The sequence below is a fragment of the Carassius gibelio genome, chromosome A18 (genome assembly GCF_023724105.1).
Source record: "Carassius gibelio isolate Cgi1373 ecotype wild population from Czech Republic chromosome A18, carGib1.2-hapl.c, whole genome shotgun sequence".
In the NCBI taxonomy this organism is placed as follows: Eukaryota; Metazoa; Chordata; class Actinopteri; order Cypriniformes; family Cyprinidae; genus Carassius; species Carassius gibelio.
This window is the reverse complement of record NC_068388.1, coordinates 26,558,809-26,579,911: the sequence shown is the minus strand read 5'-3', so window position 1 is coordinate 26,579,911 and position 21,103 is coordinate 26,558,809. Positions and strand designations below refer to the sequence as shown.

General features: G+C 37.8%; 1 protein-coding gene across 4 annotated transcripts in view; it reads right to left on the bottom strand.

Annotated features, from left to right (window-relative positions):
- reln (reelin) overlaps positions 1–21,103 on the bottom strand; it is a 117,160-nt gene that overhangs the window by 75,465 nt on the left and 20,592 nt on the right. For all 4 annotated transcript variants that reach the window (XM_052530757.1, XM_052530759.1, XM_052530755.1 and 1 more), the window contains exon 2: positions 20,259–20,366. In XM_052530757.1, the coding sequence (XP_052386717.1) occupies positions 20,259–20,366 (108 nt within the window). The remainder of the gene's footprint in view (positions 1–20,258; positions 20,367–21,103) is intronic.

Below are 21,103 nucleotides of genomic sequence, written 5' to 3'. Positions count from 1 at the left end.
TAAAATATTTTTGGGTAAGGATTCACAATTTTATTTTTTAACTTGAGAATAGTTCTTTATTTTTCATTGACTCAAGTAAAAAAAAATATATAGATGTGAATCATTACCCTATTTTATTTATTTTTTTAATTGGATGAATGAACCACTTTGCATCTGTGCTTTATTCGCACCAACATTATTTGATTTTAACATTTTGGAATAATATTTATATAGCATACTTTTATTTAGTCTCATTGGTAAAGACCTTGTTTTAAATTTAAAACCAAATTTTAAAACTAAAATACTATATGCTGATTAAGAAACCTCTTATTGAATGTGTGTTGATTGTGTTGTTTGGACTGTAGAACTATGCAGTTATTGCCTTTAATTTCACATGGTTACAGTTAATCTTTTAATTTAAGGCCAGTTCTATGTAGTTTCAACCCAATCCAAAAACAAAAGCTAAATGCTGATGTCTGTAGCATCCATGTTTGTATTGAATGTAGGCTACTTACTGTGCAGTTATTGCCATTAATTTCAGATGGTTACAGTTATTGTTTTCAATAGCCAAAAGCCAGTTTGGCCTATTAAATACCAAATAAACATCTTGTTTATGCATACTTTCCTTTCTTGTTTGTTGCTTAAAAAAAATAATATAATAATAATCGGAAATCTGTATCGGAATCGGCCAGTTTGCTTGTAAAAATAAATAAATATCGGTATCGTCTATGAAAAATCATGATCAGTGCATCCCTACTAAACACACAGTAAACATGAGATTAACTCTGAGCACACAATAGATGCTGCAGATGTGTAGAGAAACTGATTTATCTGTAAAGGAATCGTTCACTTCCAGAATGAAAAGTTTTTGACAAACTAACAATTGAACTTGTTTTCTACATGGAGATATTTGTATGAACTGCTGCTATAACAGTTTTGCACTACTGGAAATAAAAACAACAACCAAAGTGCTCATGATAATAGAATGGCATCAAGACACAGGATGTACTGTAACATCACTTGCTTTGGGTTTTCCTTTTTAAGATAATTCCTCGATTTCTTACAAAATCCTGTATGTTCTGTGCACTGCATCTCACCAAAACAGGATCCTCAGCAGTTTTACACTGCTGGTTTTCAGTCAGTGTGGCCAGATTTCCTTTAGCTCTGTGGTCCTCAAAATGTTTGATTACAGCTGTAACTTCAGCGTTTGACCAGGACACCTTCTGCCCTCTCCGTGGGTTTTCAGTTTCTGCCTCACTCTCACTCTCTGTACAGAAGAATACACACTTTAGTGAGTTGTAACTCTACGAGAGCTCATGTACTTACATTGATGGTGCTATTGCAATTTAAACCTTTGGTATCTTCAGGAAGTTCAGTGGTGCTCTCAATGGGCATCTTCTGAACACCTGCAGACAAACAGTCATATAATGATCAGGAAACTCAGAAGTAACTCAAACAGAAAAGACATATATATACAGTATATATATTCTAAAGGAATTGGCCTGTTAAACGTTTATTTTTGAAACAGTCATTTATCAGTTTTTTGCCTAAACACTAAGTATCAACATATTGGTATAGCCAGATAATACACCAATACAAAACTGATGCATCCCTAATTTGAGTAATATTCTGTTAGTAATGCTGGATTAATACAATATAAGGTAACACTTTAGAATAGGGAACACTTATGAACTATTAACTACAACTTTTCCCTCAATAAATTCCTAATTTGCTGCTTATTATTAGTAAATAAGGCAGTTGTTACATTAATGTATTGGGTAAGATTAGGAATGTAGAATAAGGTCATTTAAAATAAGGCATTAATAAGTGCTTAATTACTACTAATAATAATAATATGCACGCTAATAAGACAATACAGTGGTGTGAAAAAGTGTTGGTTCCTTATTTTTTTGCATGTTTATCACACTTTAATGTTTTGGATCATCGAACAAATTTAAACATTAGTCAAGGAAAACCAGTGAACACAACATGCAGTTTTTAAATGAAGGTTTTTATTATTAAGAGAAAACAAAAGTCAAAACTACATGGCCCTGTGTGAAGAAGTGTTTGCCCCTAAACCTAATAATTGGTTGGGCCACCCTTAGCGGCAACAACTGCAATCAAGTGTTTGTGATAACTTTCAATGAGTCTGTTACAGCGCTGTGGAGGAATTTTGGTCGACTCATCTAAGCAGAATTGTAATTCAGCCACACTGGAGGGTTTTCAAGCATGAACAGACTTTTTAAGGTCATGTCACAGCATCTCAGTAGGATTCAGGTCTGGACTTTGACTAGGCCACTCCAAAGTCTTCATTTTGTTTTTCTTCAGCCATTCAGAGGTGAACTTGCTGGTGGGTTTTGCATCATTGTCCTGCTGCAGAACCCAAGTTTGCTTCAGCTTAAAGTCACGGACAGATGGCCGGACATTCTCCTTCAGGATTTTTTGGTAAACAGCAGAATTCCATTTATCACAGCAAGTCTTCCAGGTCCAGAAGCAGACCATCACACTACCACCACCATATTGTACTGTTGGCATGATGTTCTTTTTCTGAAATGCGGTGTTACTTTTACGCCAGACATTACGGGACACACAACTTTTGTCTCGTCAGTCCACAGAGTATTTTCCCAAAAGTCTTGGGGATCATCAATATTTTTTCTGGCAAAACTGAGACGAGCCTTTAGTCTTTGTCTTGGAAATCTGCCATGCAGACCATTTTTGCCCAGTCTCTTTCTTATGGTGGAGTCATGAACACTGACCTTAACTGAGGCAAGTGAGGCCTGCAGTTCTCTGAATGTTGTTGTGGGGTCTTTTGTGACCTCTTGGATGAGTCGTCACTGTGCTCTTGGGGTAATTTTGGTCAGCCAGCCACTCCTGGGAAGGTTCTCCAGTGCTGTTCCACAAATTTAGCACAGTGGCTAGATGAACAAATAACCAGACGCCACCTGATTCTAATATTCCATCATTTAATAGTAATGACTTTATGAATTTCTTCACTGATAAAATAGATAACATTAGAAATACAATAACAAATGTAAATTTTACAGCGTCTAATACTTCAGTTTCATCCATCGCACCCAAATATAAACTGCAGTGCTTTACAACTATAGGACAGGAAGAGCTAAATAAACTTGTCACTGTATCTAAACCAAAAACATGTTTATTAGATCCTGTACCCACTAAATTACTGGAAGAGTAGGCGAAAAAACGCTTCTCAATATTATTAACTCATCGTTATCTTTAGGTCACATCCCAAAACAATTTAAGATGGTGGTTATTAAGCCTCTTATTAAGAAACCACAACTAGATCCTAGTGAACTGGCAAATTATTTCAAAATCTATTTAAACTATTTCAAATCTTCCATTTATGTCTAAAATTTTAGAAAAAGTTTTGTCTGCTCAATTGAGCTCCTTCCTGCAAAAAAAAAAAAAGATCTGTATGAAGAATTTCAGTCAGGTTTTAGGCCCCACCATAGCACAGAAACTGCACTTGTTAAAATTACAAATGACCTGCTCCTTGCGTCAGATCAAGGCTGCATCTCATTTCTGGTCTTACTTGATCTTAGTGCTGCGTTCGACACCATAGATCATGACATACTCATAGATCGATTACAAAACTATACAGGTATTCAAGGGCAGGCTCTAAGATGGTTTAGATCCTACCTGTCCGATCGCTACCATTTTGTTTATTTAAATGGGGTGTTTATCATCTCATTTATCATCAGTAAAATATGGAGTGCCACAAGGATCCGTCCTAGGTCACCTTCTATTTCCAATATACATGTTGCCCCTTGGTAATATTATTAGAAAATATGGGATTAGTTTCCACTGTTATGCTGATGATACTCAGCTATATATCTCAACGAGATCAGATGAAACTTCCCAATTATCTAAGCTAACAGAGTGTGTTAAAAATGTAAAAGATTGGATGACCAATAATTTTCTCCTATTAAATTCGGATAAGACAGAGATATTAATTATTGGACCAAAAAACACTACACAGAATCTTGTAGATTACAATCTGCAACTAGACGGATGTACTGTTACTACTTCTACAGTCAGAAATCTGGGTGTTATATTAGACAGCAATTTGTCTTTTGAAAATCATATTTCCCATGTTACAAACTGCATTCTTCCATCTTAGAAACATTGCCAAGCTACGAAACATGTTATCTGTTTCTGATGCAGAAAAGCTAGTTCATGCATTCATGACCTCTAGACTGGACTATTGTAATGCACTTCTAGGTGGTTGTCCTGCTTCTTCAATAAACAAGCTACAGGTAGTCCAAAATACAGCAGCTAGAGTCCTTACCAGGTCAAGAAAATATGATCATATTACCCCAATTTTACAGTCTCTGCACTGGCTACCTATTAAGTTCCGTATCAGTTACAAATTATCATTACTTACCTATAAGACCCTAAATGGTTTAGCTCCAGCGTACCTAACTAGCCTTCACACTACAATCCATCACGCACCCTAAGGTCACAAAACACTGGACTTTTGGTAGTTCCTAGGATAGCAAAAACCACTAAGACTTCTTCACACAGGGCCATGTAGTTTTGGATTTTGTTTTCCCTTAATAATAAAAACCTTCATTTAAAGACAGAATGTTGTGTTTACTTTTATGTTAGTTACCTTTGACTAATATTTAAATTTGTTTGATGATCTGAAACATTAAAGTGTGACAAACATGCAAAAAAATAAATCCGGAAGGGGTCCAACACTTTTTCACACCACTGTAGTTTAGAGACCCTAAAATAAAGCGTTACCCAATAATATTTTTAACTTTTATTATTTTTAAAAAACACTTAGCTGACACATACCAGCATTACTGGAGTCTCCCGCAGCTCCAGCAAGAGCCTCATCATCAGAATCACTTTCTTCAGGATCAGCGTCATCAGAATCTGTCATGTTGATCTCATCTTCAATGAAAAATAAAACTCAGAACATGAAAAACATCTGCATTCAGAAGTCAAACACAATCACACACTATTTATAAACCATTCCTAAAGACACTACATTCTACAGTGAACACAAGACATATTTCAGAGAAGAGTTGCCTTAAACATTCCTGTGAGTTTAAAAGACCCGCTGTGCTACGCATGCTAGGATGGACGTACCTTCAATCTCAATGTTCTCCTAAAACATACATGTGATACTTTATTAAGAGCTACACTGTCTTTCAATAATAACTTAATGTATTTTAATGACAGGGAAGTTGTGGTCATTTAGTTAATAAGATCATTTCAAATCATAAAAGAACATTTACGTTACAGACCTTAAAAGGTACTGGTCAATATATTACTACAAATCTGTATTTAGAGGAGGGGTGTCCAGACTCTGTCCTGGAGGGCCGGTGTCCAGCAGAGTTTAGCTCCAACCCCAGACACACCTGAAGCAGATAATACTAGAAACCTCCAGGCAGGTGTGTGTAGACAAGCTGGAGCTAAACTCTGCGGGACACTAGCCCTCCAGGACCAAGTCTGGACACTCCTGATTCAGACATCGACTAATATTACTGAAATTGAAAACACGTCATTAAATTACATACATTTGGTAACAGCTAAGTATATCACAGCCCATGAAGACATCAGACTTCAGAGCATTCACTGTTGCACTGAAATAACAGTTCATCTAAAACATGTGAATACCTCCTTAACTCCTTCAGCGGGGACAAAAAAGCTCTGCTCCTCATTCAACACATGCTCTTTGACAGGTGACATCTGAAAACAATGAAAAAAGCAAGGCTCATGTAGAGACGATTTCTTACAACATCAATCTAACATTTCATAAAATATGCAATGCACATTTAATTACCTTCTCAACACAGTCCTGATCATCCAATAGTAACCGGTCCTTCTTCAGAGTCACCTGAAATTAAGGAAACAGAAATAAAAAAAATAAACATTCTACTGCAGACAAAGGATTCAGGGACTGTACAAATTGATAATGCACATATACTGGAGTCCATAAACACTGACTGATCACTGACACATGAAATCAAAAAATCAAATTTAAATTAAATCAATCAATCAATCAGTCGCAGAACCTTCTCTACGTCTGTGTCTTCTGACTGGGACAGAGTATTGACTTCAAGAGTGGACGGTTCAACCACAATATAGAAAAGAACATCAAATTAGATATCTGTGACAATAAATGAGTGCATAAAATACTGATTTAAAACATTAAATTATTTTATAATCTTGCTTCTATCAATGTAATTTATAAGATTACAATATTTCAAACCAATATTTAAATTTTCAAGTGTTACCCAAGTTAATGTTCATGACTTTGTAAGTATTACATTACATGCATGTATACTGAAGTATGTCAGGTTGTGTGTATGTGTTTACACCTGTGCTACGAGGACCCTGTTCTATGAGGGCCATCATAAGAACATGGTCTTGACTTGACTGAAGAGTCTCAGTGTGTTATTAGTTTGAAAAAAGTCTGGTCTATTTGTAACCTTGTTATTACCGGGACATTGGTAACTAGACAAATGTGGACAGCTTATTTCAAGCATTTCTGTGTATGAGAAAAACTGGTGATTTGAGACACAGTGTCTGTGTTAGTTATACAGCATGAAACCAAGACTCACTTTTAACATCCACAATAATGCAGCAAACAATGTCTCTTAGAAACACATGTGGACAACGTAATCTGTTCTACTCTTTTAAGGACTAACACAATTATTTCAAGAACTTCTTGGATACCTTTATAGCTGCTGTGCCCTGTTCAGAGTTCTTTAGGTTCTTTAGACACTGATTCTACTCAGTTATCATTTGAAAATACTGAAAGTTTTGAATAAATAATATGCAATCTTGGAGAATGTTATTTAAATAAAAAAGCCAAAATAATAATAATAATAATAATAATAATAATAATAATAATAATGATGATGATGATGATGATGATGATGATGACACAAATATGATAAAACTGCAGAATACAGTAGTATAATGCCTGACAGTAAATTTCAAACAAGGGGAACGACTTTTTACCAACTTATATTACAATATACTTAATCTAAAGGTAACAATTAGACATTTTGAATATCACATGGCCACAATGAGATGTGAATGATCCATATTTAGCCTAATATTTCACATTCACACAGCCCAATGTCATGGTGATAACTAGGGTCTTCAAATACCAGGCTTTTGTCAAACAAACGCCACACTGAAGGTGTTTCTCAATGTCAAGGATACTTCCTTAGCAGGACTGGTCCTTCCAAGTCACTTCCTTCAGAGGCTAGGTGAGGCTCCTCTTTAGCATTCGGAGAACACGTAAATGGAACAGGCTAGCAAATGCACGTCATTGCGTCAGTGAAAAGGTCAGTTTGAAGAACGCTGTGGTATAATGGTATAATATTAACGTTAAATTACTTTGGACAACTTAACTAGTTATTTATAAAAGAAATGCCGGTGACGCAACCAAGCTAACAATTGTTAAATGACAGGTCCGGTTCAGTTAGGCATCAATAACGTAATTTGTATTTGTATAAATTACAATCTTAATATGGTAGTAATTTGTACTGGCAAACTTTACTTATATTTACTACAGTTATAACAAATGTTTGGTAACGTAAATAAAAACCGTTAACACTCCGACTCTAGGATTGTGGGTGATTTGAGAGCGCGAAGGATTCACATATGCATCCTTTCCTGTGTATGGGATATTCTTCGAACGAAGGACTCAGTCCTTGGTTGAAATTCCGAGGATCCTCGACATTGGAACAGTCCTTCGACGGATGTCGATGACGTAGCATCCTCGAAATTCTGGCTTCCGAGGATCCTTCCTTGACATTGAGAAACGCCTTGAGATTCTCATATGTTCTTATGATGGTCCTCATAAAACAGGGTCCTCGTAACACGGGTGTAAACACACACACAAGACCATGTTCTCATGATGGTCCTCATAAAACAGCGTCCTCGTAACACAGGTGTAAACATAGTCTTGATGTCACATTGTGTGTATGTTTACACCCGTGTTACGAGGACCCTGTTGTATGAGGACCATCATAAGAACATAGTCTTGATGTCACATTATGTGTATGTTCTTATGATGGTCCTCATAAAACAGGGTCCTCGTAACACGGGTGTAAACGAGACACTTTAAAACAACAGAGAGGTGAAACCATCACAGAGAACCACACGTCATCAACCAGAGACAGATTTAGTACACAAGACATTTTAAAGGCATAGGAAGAAAATCCTGTCATCATTTACAAACCATCAAATGGTTAGTAATGTCTTATTTTGCCCAACAAAAGATATACAGGACTGAGACAACTTAATGGTGACTATATGATGACAAAATAAATCAACTCACCTTTAAGATCAGTGATGAACCTGCCCTTGAGCCCATTCTGGTCTTTCTGTTGAAGTGAACACTGTATGGCCTCAGCTTTCTCCTTCGCCTCGCACCTTCAGCCATCCTCTGTGTCTGCTTTAATAACAATAAGAACTGTTGGCCTCCATCTGACAATATTACGTTTGTTTGTTTTCAACTTAATATGCAAACGAATAATGACAGTTCTGCTGAACAGAATATATGCGTAATATGATGTATTCTGTATATCTGTATTCTACAAAGCACTATACAAATAAAGGTGATTTTACTTATTATATACAGTAAGTATTGGGAAGTGAAAAGAGCACATCTCTGTGTTTATTAATTAAACCAAGCTGAACAGTAATAATATTAAACATAACTGCCCCTCCCCTTCACAGACTGTAGCCATGACAACAGATTATTATGATGGCTAGACTGTTCTATTACATTTACAGTTATACTGTGAACGAAAAGAAGTTAAACTGACAAGCATTGTTGATTCTTGTTTGATGTTACTCTTAATAGAGGACACTTAGTGTAAACACGCTAGCGCCATTAGCATCACGCGCTAGCTGCTTTCTAAAGAGCACTGAAGACACTCACGAACAAGCCAAACTGAGCCACAAACTCTCAGAGAAACGATTTAACAGCAGTATTACTCACCTTCCATATAATAGTTGTCTCCAACAGCTTCACACCGCAGATGTCTTCACTTCAGGTGCACAGATTGCGTCCGGTCCAATCAGGAAGTTACAAACCGACACCCTTGCCTCGCTGATTAGAGCACGAGTATACGGGATTTATAATAATACTACTACTACTACTACTAATAATAATAATAATAATAATAATAATAATATATTTAAATAACCATCTATGAAACGTTACATTAATAGCGTTACATCAATATACTGATATTAAACTGAGTAATTACAGCTTTGAAGTCACATTCATACTTTATATGATGATATTTAAGGAATATATTTAATTGCACGATCATTATGCATTTATATAATCATATACAATCGATAAAGTATAGCAAAAAAGTGTTTAAATAATTACCAAACTGCATTAACTTACTTGTACGGAGCTATTAGCGGCAGAATGTAGCCCCGCCCACCGCCGCCATTTTGTTTTCGCGATTTCCCGCCCTCCGGTGCCGATCTAGCCAATCAGCGGCCTCCAAACTTACACAAGTGTAAAATATGCAAATTTTCGATGACGCGGATGCAGTACCGGGTCCGGGCTGCAGGGGCGCACTCCCGAGTTCAGAGGATACACAGTGTATAGTAAAATTTCAGGTTTTTGTGGTATATTAGGACATGGCGCGAAAATTTGAGAGGGAGCTTCTGGGACATAGAGAAAGGCATATACACTGTCGGAATTATAAGGACATGGGCCCTGTCCTCATAAACCCAAATGTCCCTGTAATGCTGGTGCGTATTCAGGTCAAAAGTCCTTGTAAACCACAAAAACCAACACACACACACATACACACACACACACACACACACACATACATACACACACTTTCCATGGCGTTCGATAACCTAGTCTGAGATTTTTACTCCAAATGGCCTCTAAATGAGAGTAAGATGATTTGGCGCACAACAGATGGGCACGGGGTGGCACAGACTGGCACGCATGATGCTCACTGCTGCTCATTAAAATGCAGATTCATAATTTCAACTCGACACATATCAGTAGAATAAAGCACAATATGACTTATTACTGTTAAAGAGATAGTTAAAAAAAAAATGAAAATTACTCACCCTCATGTCATTCCAAACCAAAAACACCTTTATTTGGTCTTACAGGTTTGGAGTGACATGAGGATGAGTAATTAATGACAGAACTTTCATTTTTGGGTGAACTATCCCTTTAACCCCAGTGTTGCAATTTATCAGGTCAAATCATGGTTTGGCAACATACAGAGTCATTGACAAATGAAAATTAAATGCTTTTTATGTGAACATGCATTGATCTCCAAATGAAAAGTGTTTGTTCCTATCAGTAATTAAATACATATTTAGTGTTTTCATTATAAGTGTTGACACACTGGAGGTTTGTAGGATGTTTGCTCATCTATCAAGTGTTTTCTTCTCTCCATCCCGAATCCTCCTGCACCACCCATGCGGCCTCGTCTCCGTCTCTCTGAATCTCAGCGTATATCTTCCACGCGCTCAGAGCCGGCTCGTCGTCCATCATGCAACAGCAGGGTATGAATATTTATTAATCAAACATACAGTATGTGACTGAGTGGGTTAGTGAGATCTAGACGTGTCTGGGCTTCTCAGGCCTTATAGAAAGACATACGTAGAACATGACGTCGTTGATATAGTGTTGCATTATATGAAATCGCTGGCCAAAAGTCACTTTGTTCCCCTGAGAAACTTACCCAGGCTCGGAAACTGGAGGTCCAGAAGCTTCTGGATCGCTTGGCAACCCTTCCTCGCTTTGCCATTGGTCCATTTCATAATCTGCCAATCATCCTACACTGCCATTGTCATGCCTCTGACAGAAGTGCTCTTTGTGTTGCCAGGAAGAAGCTGTGTGCCCGACTCAGAGATGCAGGAGCCCGGGGCCGCGGGAGTGGGGGCCGACACAATGCAGAGAGGATTATTGGCCAGAAGACAATTCAGCCACCTGGGAGAATCTGTGTGTGTGTGTGTTTATAATCACAAATCATATTTATTCACTGCTACATACATGCACTGAACTACAGCTGAGGCCCTTTGCACTGCCGTTGCTTTGCTCCTGATCTTTTCACTTTCTGAATGTTGAACTGTGGACTTGGATCTGCACCAGCTGCCCAGTGAGCCGTGATACTATAGAAATACATAGAAACTAGTGAAGGGTTTCCTGTGTTGTACTGGCCATCTGGAGCCGATCCCAGTGAATCTGAAAAAAATAATTTAATCTAAACACCAGCATTCTAGCTGATACAGTGTTCGTCTCTAATGTGTCTTTGAAATCATTAATTATCGCTATCATTACTATTACTACACACAAACATCTATTGCAGCTGTGAGGTGACCTCTGACCTCTGATCTTTGACCCCAACCGGTGCTGGTTCATGACTTGTCTTTGTAGTAAAAATGATGTTGTGAAACGTGGATCAATAGTTCATTATAGAGCAGTTAATCTGGGTCATTTGATTTCATTTGCTGCTGTCTCATAGCGGAACTGGAGCATTTCTCTGTTTCTATCACTCAACAGCCCATCAGTGTCTGTGCTTCTCACCAACAAAATAATCAGCCTTATTACATCCTCAATACATTTTAGTCAATATGTGTAAAAGCAACAACAGAACCGAAATGAAAAAAAATAAGCATCTTTCCCAGTCAGAAGCCTGAAGTCAAGGAATGAGTCAGTGTTGTCCACGTCCTAGTCTCAGCCTCAACCTCACATCCATCGACCGTTGGCTAAATGTCTGATGCATAAGGGACACAAAAGTGGAAACACTTCACAAGTGTCGAAGTCCTCATCGGATTGGTTGAATTCTACAGGACTTCTGCAAAACGTGTGTGTCACGTTCTTTAATGTTCAGTCCGGAAACAAAGATATCGTGGCCCCAAGCCCTCTCATGAAAGAAGAAAGCCGTCGAATTTACAACTGTGACGAACATCGCTTATCAGGAACAACTAAATGCTGGATTTTTAAAAGTATTTCAAATATTTAAAGTTTGTGGCATAGAATCTTTACAGTACGTCAGATAGCTTTACACACTGGTCTGTTATTATTGCAACATTTCCACGCCTCGTAACGTGACGCTGAACGAAACAAACTGTAATTGGATGTTTGACATGCCTCATGTGCAGCCCTTGACCAATGAAAGCTGCCATGATTTCCAGACGTTCAGCCGTCCGTTTGAAGGTCTGGATATATGAGACTATCCAAGTCCAGTCACAGACCTTCTTTGATTACGTGAAACCACATTTGTGACTCAAGTCTATTGGCTTTTAGACCTCCAAAGCACAAAGAGCATCTTTCAGTGTTGGAGAATTTCTTCTCTTCGGTGAAAATCTTTTTTGTTACTTTTGAAAAGAATGTGGAAACTTGGTTGGATACTTCGGCATCTAATTGATGACAGCAAGAAAAATCTCACACTTACAGATGATTCTAAAGCTCTTCATCATCTCCTTTGATTCTCATCTCCTCTCTTTCTCTTACATTAACTTATGTCTGTCCATCCATATTCATGTTTTGTGATGCTTTTTTAATCAGATTCATGTCCTCCACTAGTTACCACTCCTCTCATCTCAGAATGGCCATTTCAGTGACTTTCAGAAGGATTCGCGATCAGAATAAAGTTGAGATGATAGACAGGAGCAATGTCAAAAGTCAGCCATAGCGCCAGAGGGCCTGTTTCGTCACGGACGCAGCTGAAGCTCTTCTGCATCTCCTGGGAGGCATTAGCACTAATTTGAAGTTTAATTTGACGTGACTCCCCGGCTAATGGTGCAAGCTAGAAATTAATTAATCGGACTTGACTTGTGCTAATTTTCGACGGCCGCGGCGCAGCGTTCCCTTTGGAGCAGCCTGGCTGGCGTAGACGAGCTGGTGACACGAGCGGCTGAGACAGGTGGGACGCGGGCAGCCCTGGAGATCGCCTCGCATCTGAAGCACTTTCACCCAGCATGGCCTCTGGGACGCCGGGCACCCGCTCGTGACAGCTTCATGCCAACAGCCGGCAAAGTGTAATTAACAAATCAAGACAATGTTGCCAATGAGGAAAAAAACATCTTTTTTCCAACAACATTTGGGTCACTAGTGCCCTTATGGATGCCTTTTATAAACTAGAAGACAAGATAAGATGCTCGCGATGGATGGGCTTTTAGAAGCAGAAATTTAAGGATGGTTTTGCTTTCAACCAAACCATTTAAAGCTTGGGAAAGTGCATCTTATTCCTCCTCCATTAGGAGCCTTTCTCTAGGGCTCTTCTGTTATCCTCAGAGGAACTTAAAAAATTGATCAGAAAGTGAAAGTGCATCCTAGAAAATATGTAGGTCTTCACAACAATGGTAAAGAACACAAGAGAGGTGGAAGAGGTGTGCAGTGTGATGAATGGAAGGACTGTATTTATACTTACTAACAGCAGATGCATCTAAATCAGGTCTTAGTTCAGTAGTTCACTGTCTCAATCACAAAATCCTTCCTGTGCACTGGAGCATTGTGTTTTTTTACAGGATCACGTCTCCTACATTCACCAACCCTGCTCTGTCTGCTGCACATATCTTAATACTTCTCTAAATACATGCACTCAAATGCACCACCACTAATGAAATACAGTTAGAAATACATTTCATGCAAGCTCTTTTGAGAATATACATTTAGTTATTGTCACTTAAACGTCCTGCATATATATTATTTGTATAAAATAGAGGACAAATCATATATACAGCAGTATTTTCTAGTATATGTGATACATAAAGGGACTGTTTTGTTTCTCCCTGCTGATCCCTGACTTTGTGTTACTTGAAGAAATAAATTAAATTAATTACAGCATGTTTCAGATAACATTCATGAGTGTTTACAGGCTATATGTGTTTTACAGAGATGCATGTGTGAAATGTTCACCAGTGGGTGAGCAGTAATGTGTGTGTGTGTGTGTGTGTGTGTGTGTGTGTGTGTGTGTGTGTGTGTAGCCGAGGGCCTGTCAGAGGAGTCAAAGAGCAAGCTGATCACAGAGCTGCTGAGCTTTTGAAGTCTCTCAGGGACTGACAGCTCTTCAACCCCATGAGAGCAGAAGCATGCGCGCACACACACACACACACACACACACACACACAATGTGAACCAAGAATAATAGCATAAAGCAGCATGTAAATGAAAGCAGAGAGTAAATTCAGGAAATGGCACCCACTCCTGCTTCACAAACACACTGTTTTACGCAATTTCTAACAAAAATTTAAACAATTTTAATTTGTATTTTTTTTTATTCTTTTTGTGTCTTTTCACTGGATGTGATAATCACCCTTCATAACCCTTTGGAAACAGATTGTGATAATAACATCGGCAGAAACTACAATTTCTGGCAAAGAAGCTGCAGCGTGTAATTCAGTTTGAAACTGTTCACATTTAACATTAATTTAGGTGTGAATATCCATTAAGCAGACGTCATAATCCAGTCTGTTATTCATGTTAACACTAAGGTTCATTTGTCATGAGAAACATTATTAAAATGTTCTGTTTTCATTTTTACACATTTGGCAGACACATACACACAAACCCATCAGATTGGAATGTGTGAATGTGTGTGTCTAGGTCAACTTGCTCAAAGAAATCGAAACCATTGCAAGATCCGCATCACCTGCTGCTCAGCTTGTTTTGCGTGCACACAAACCCAGCGATCCTGCAGAGATCTCTCACTGACAGTAGAGCTAACAGACTCACACTAAACTCACACTAAAACATCACACTGACAGAGCTGCACGGTAACGGATCACATCTGGATCACGGAATCAGACTCTAAAAATCAAGTACTCGCAATTACAGTGTATTACATTTTATAATGCTCATAATCAGTTTACAGTTACTTTTTTGTTTCTTTATTATTTCTTAAAATGGCAGTAAATATTGCTAATTTATTGATTTTCCCTTATTCTTCTTTTTCTCTTTTAAAATGTCCTTTTTAAAAACCCTACTGTCATACCATTTAGCTTTGACAATATGCACAATATAGAATACTCATGTAAATACATTTATGAAACATGAATATGGATTGACAGACATAAGTTAATGTAAGAGAGAGAGAGGACATGAGAATCAAAGGAGATGATGAAGAGCTTTAGAATCTTTATTTAATCTTTATTTTAATTTTAATTTTTAATCTTTATTTTTTTTTATCAATGTGGCATGTTTATGGTAAGTTTAAACAAGTTAGATAAAAAGGTAATCTAGAAGTTATGTAAGAAGTAGTCAGAATACATTACCTAAAAAAATTAATCTAGATAACGTTACTAACTACAGTTTTCATGTGTAATCTTTAAAGGTGCCATATGCAGAAATTGAGGTAAAAATATCCATAACATGACCTACACGCATCAAAAGAATGAGAAGAAATAAGGGCGATGATGTCATTAAAAAAAATGTCAAGTTATAGTGCTGCAGAGATATCAACCTTAATTAGCATTAGCATTACTAGCCCCGGCCCGGCAGGTGTTGTAATACCAGTTTCGGCCGTGGGAGGCGGTATGCGGGCGACATAACCACCAACCTGCAACGAATACACGAATAACTCGCAGGGCGTACCTGAACCTGATGTCAATCGTGTGGAAAGTACAGCCCACTACTTTTTCAGAGTTTAGAGAAGAGAGCAGAAAGATAGCTGAAGCCCTTGGCATCTGATAAGAATACCAGAGTAAACATCGGCACTGCTTTTAATCGCTGGAGACAACTGATGGACCTGAAAGAAATGAGGTTCGACTCAGAACTTGCAAGTTAGATGCTGTTAGTATTTCGCTAGAAGTTTGTTTTATATGTTTGTGTATTTGTTTTCGGGAAGTTATAACATAGAAATGTTTTTGTAATTGATAATTAGCTAGCTATAACTTAACGTTACCCATTTTATTATATAGGGCTGTGAATGTCTTTACTCATGTACATCTCATCAGTAAAGACGCTCCTGTAATCAGGAGTATATCTCAGCACGTGTGTTCAGATCAGGATTGCCAGGTTTTCACAACAAATCCTGCCCAGTTGCTTCTCAAAACTAGCCCAATCTCGCTTCCAGAAGATTCCCCGATTAAACATTGCTTCCTGGGGTTAAAATATAGTTTTTTTAGCAGGGTTGCCTTGGTATAATTCGCATTTTAGGGGCTTAATATCACGTTATTTGTATTGGGGTCGCTGTGACCAGCGGACATGAAAAACAACCACCACAGACTTGGCAACACTGGTTGGCATTTACTACACGGAGCCGTAATTCACTGACAATCTACACAACATCGATGTTAAAATCGCTGGCGATTCTTTGTCGATTTTGAAAGTGATTTTTTGTTAGTTGTCGGTAGACTAAGGCTCTGTGCAGTTACTGCCGCTCCACCTGAACCAGTGTTGCCAAGTCTGCGGTTGTTTTTCATGTCCGCGGTTTGAAGCAATCCCAATACCAATAATGTGATATTTACCCCCTAAAATGCTAATTTTACCAGGGAAACCCTTCCCAAAAATTTATTTTTTAACCCCGGGAAGCAATTTTTATCGGGGAACCTCCCGGAAACGCGATTGGGCTAGTTTTGGACTAATTTTAAGAAGCAACTGGGCAGGGTTTGTTGTGAAAACCTGGCAACCCTGATCTGAATGCACATGCTGGAGATATACTTCTAATGGGCTAGGTGCACAAGATGGCGCCGGTGAGCTTCAGCGACGCGAGTGTGTGCGTACTTATTTCCGGTCTTGCGACGCTCGCATTGACTGTAATGGAAAATTGCACATGGATCTTGGCTAGATGTATATAATTAATGATTTTCAAATTTAACAGCCGATAGTGGTATATCAAAAACATGGGGAAACATCCTCCCTATATTTTGCGCACCTCTGTGTGGAAATTCATCAAGATACAACGCGGAGATTGCTTTATTCTTCTGTTGATTATGCGGATCAGCGTCAGGTCAGGTCCACAGGGATTTCTTCTTTCAAACACAAACCTCTCAAATATGCAATACTTTTCATTTTCGAAGAGCTGGTTTTGTTCTGTTATGTAAGATACATGTTTCTGACTGTCAAACGACTCACAGAGATTTCTGATAAAGCATGTTTTATTAACTTTTTGATAACATAATTTATAACTAACTGTACAATTAAACGTAATATAATTATGGTATGTTTGCATTAAATAAAAGATCGCTGTTTGAATTCATGTGTGTTTTTATTTGTTTTGTGAAAGATCTGTAGCATAAATCATTATCTGTCTATGTAGCTATATTGTTATTGTTTTGCATTATCAGATTAAAAATATTAAAATTAGTCACGTATTTTTTACTGTGTAAAATAATAAAATATGTTGTGAAAATGAAACAGACTGATGTATGTGTACAATTGAGAAATAGATATTTCTGAAGATAAATCGCAGACCACGTCTCACGAGGTAAATATTTAATATAAAAATAATAATAATGCAAACATTTTCGAGAAATAAGTAATTTGTACATTTACATATTTGGTAAGATAAAATACATATATAGCTGTGTATACACGCCATGAGTTCAACTTTCATTTCGTGAACAGTAGTGTATTTAATTCATTCACCGGACCCAAACATACACAAGTTTCAAATCCACTGGCTCAGTTAACATTTGTAGTATAGTGATAATAGCAGTGTATATCTTATTTGAATATGAAGTGATATTATAAATCCTGTAAACATATAGAAGGTAATATTTGGACTTCTCCAGTTCTCTGCACTGACTTTAAGCACAACCGGAAATATCTACGCACACACTCGCAAGACCGGAAATCCAAGATGGCGGAGATATGCAACTAGCCCATTACAGGAGCGTCTTTACTGATTAGAGGTGCATGAAAATCGCATTCGATTTTTTGCACAGCCCTATGTATCATAACTAACCTGCTCTGTCTAGTCTGTTGGTCTCCGTGTCCTCTTTGCTTCGTGGTTTTTCTTTGACTGAAAAAATTGATGTGTGGCGTGAAAGCGTGTAAAAAGAGTCAATTGCGTGTGTCTCACGGTGAATGCTTGAGAGTTGGCACATTAGTTCTCAAGCAGAATAAAGGACAGGTTGATTATTGCTGTTTAGCGTTTGTATTAATCTATGATGTGTCCCTGTTTGCCTACAGGGACATAAAAAATAAATTAAAAGTGATACGTGGACCAAGGTGTCTGAGATTGTTCATTTTAAGTAAAGGATCACAACAATATTTAATGAGGTTATAACTCCTTGTGGTTAGTCTGCACGAGATCAACAAGCTTGTTTGCTTTGCGGCCGCTTTAAATACAAAACAAGCATTCGATCTACATCAGAGCGTCTGAGCGCTCACAAATCTTTCTGCAGCGTCGTGAGCAGAGCGGCAAAATCAATTTTTGCAGTTTTGAACGCACAGTTAGGCTTCGGCTATGGCTGTTGTGTTGTTGTGAAAGTGGGGGCGGAGCATAGAGACTATGCCGTTTCTCGTTTGTTACTCTAGAGTAGACCAATTCACTTTATTGAGGCATACTGCCCTCATCTGGTATGGAATGTGGAGTATGACTTGATTTTTTTTTTGCCAAACATTACAGATGGCACCTTTAATTAGTAATGGACTACACTTTGTCAATAATCTACCCAGCTCTCAAAAACACATCATTTCCCTTTCCTTTGAGAATCATAAAACACGTGTCAGGAAAGTGATGCCAGCGTTCCAATGTCTGTGTTTCTGTCATTCTTAAAGTTTTTTCCTTCAGACATCTATTAAAGTTAGTGCCAGTGTGTTGAATCCATCCTCATAAATCCATCCTTTGACATCCATGTCATTAGTTATACGACATAATAAAAATCTAAACTATAAAAACTGAGTACAGGTATGAGCGGAGACACATGTGTTTGACAAACAATCCCGCAGCGTCTGCTTTATCATAGTGTGATCTAACTGCTCTGAACAAATAGCATGGCATTTTATGAATAAAACCCACTCTGTAATGAGCCTAATTTACATGTAAGGGGGCGTGTTTGCATGGGTTTACACCTGCTTACACTAGCTTGTGGACCAATACTGAATGAGACGCAGAGTTTATGCTGAATGATTTGAACAATAATTCCAACCAATAAGCACCAGGAATGAACATAAAGATAGATAGAAATAATAAACACTTTTAAATTGACAAATGAAAATATATATTTAAAAATATTTAATTCATATTTTAAACTGTAATTAAACTGGGCATCTGAATAAAAAAAAGTAACAACCATCACAAAACAGAAAGACAGTCGAGGATCATCAGGTGACCACACACAGTACTATGAACTAAGGGTTCCCAAACTTTTGAGTGGGGTTATTTTAATAATTTCAGCAATTTTTTTGTCTTGTGGACTAAATGTTAATATATTTTATGTACAATATCTTACTCAGGACAGTACTAAATAAAAAATAACATGCATTTAGTATGATCTCTCTTATTTTTTTAAAATTACTCAATTATATATTATATTTTCACAGATTCTGCAAGGGGTGCCCAAACTTTCGAGCCCCACTGTGTGTATATATATATATATTAATACACACACACACACATCACAGCTGCCTCTGATACACTGCACTGGCATCATCTGCATTTCATTATAACTCACTGAATCTGTAAAGGGCACAGAGACGACCTCAACAGAGATCAAGTTTTCCCAAGTGGGACCATATTGGAACTGCCGAGGATTCATTGGAAAGTTACAGAAACATCAATGCAGAGTTAAATTAACACTTTCCCTTCTGGGATTAATTAAACTTGGCATAAAATGTCATTCAATTTATTTAATGGCGCTAAGTGATCTTCTGAAAGCCAGACGCTGGTAAGTGGATGCTAGTCACCTGGATAGTCACCAACTACCCTTAATGCTTGGCCTATGAATATTAATATATTACGTAGGCGGATGTTCCAGGAAGGTTACCTAACAATGTCACCTAATTAATATTCATGAGTCCATGTCATGATTTCATAACCAGCTCTGCTTCAGAATGTTGGGTGTATTAAGGCACTGTTCTAGGTAAAAGAGATTTGGAATAGTTTGCATTATGAAAACCCCAGTATAAATAAAAGGACAATGTTTATTTCTGAACAATGAGAAAGTGCAAGGTCTTTGATTTTTATTAATTCTCTCATTTAAAATAATCATCAGCCGGTAAAAAAAAATCTGCAGCTCTACAACGAGTAAAGTATATACATCCTCACCATCCATTGGTTTTCTAGACTGACTGTAAGCATTTTTCTTTTCATCTAATTTTAGACTTATTCAAGACTTACCGAAGCCAAAGGCTGGAGATGCAGGGATGGGAGACGACTGGACAGAAGTGGAGGTGTAGAGACCGGTGACCAGCAGCCCATCGAAGTAAGTACTGGTGGAGATCGTCACTGCAGACACACACAGAGAGAAAGAGGAGAGATAGAGGGTTAGAATTCAGAGACAACTGAGAAAAATCCATCAAAAAATAGTCGAAATGGAAAATGGAAAAGTTCTTTGGTATTCATCAGGGGACCAAAAAGTAGCCCTGGACTTTCTGGCCCACAGCAGTCCACCACATCATAATTCATCTGCCCCTGTTTTGATGTCATTTATTAATTTATTAGTACTGAGACTGCTCTCCTTACAAATGTTACAAATGACCTGCTCTTATCATCTGATCGTGGTTGTATCTCTCTATTAGTTTTATTGGATCTTAGTGCTGCGTTTGACACAATTGACCACAACATTCTTTTGCATAGACTTGAACACTTTGTTGGCATTAGTGGAAGTCCATGGTTTAAATCGTACTTATATGACCGCCATCAGTTCGTAGCAGTGAATGAAGATGTATCATATCGATCACAAGTGCAGTATGGAGTACCTCAAGGCTCAGTACTAGGGCCGCTACTCTTCACGCTTTATATGTTACCCTTGGGAGATATCATCAGGAAACATGGTGTTAGCTTTCACTGTTATGCTGATGATACTCAGCTCTATATTTCCTCGCAGCCCGGTGAAACACACCAATTTGAAAAACTAATGGAATGCATAGTCGATATAAAAAACTGGATGACGAGTAATTTCTTACTGCTAAATTCTGAAAAAACAGAGGTGTTAATTATAGGACCTAAAAACTCCGCTTGTA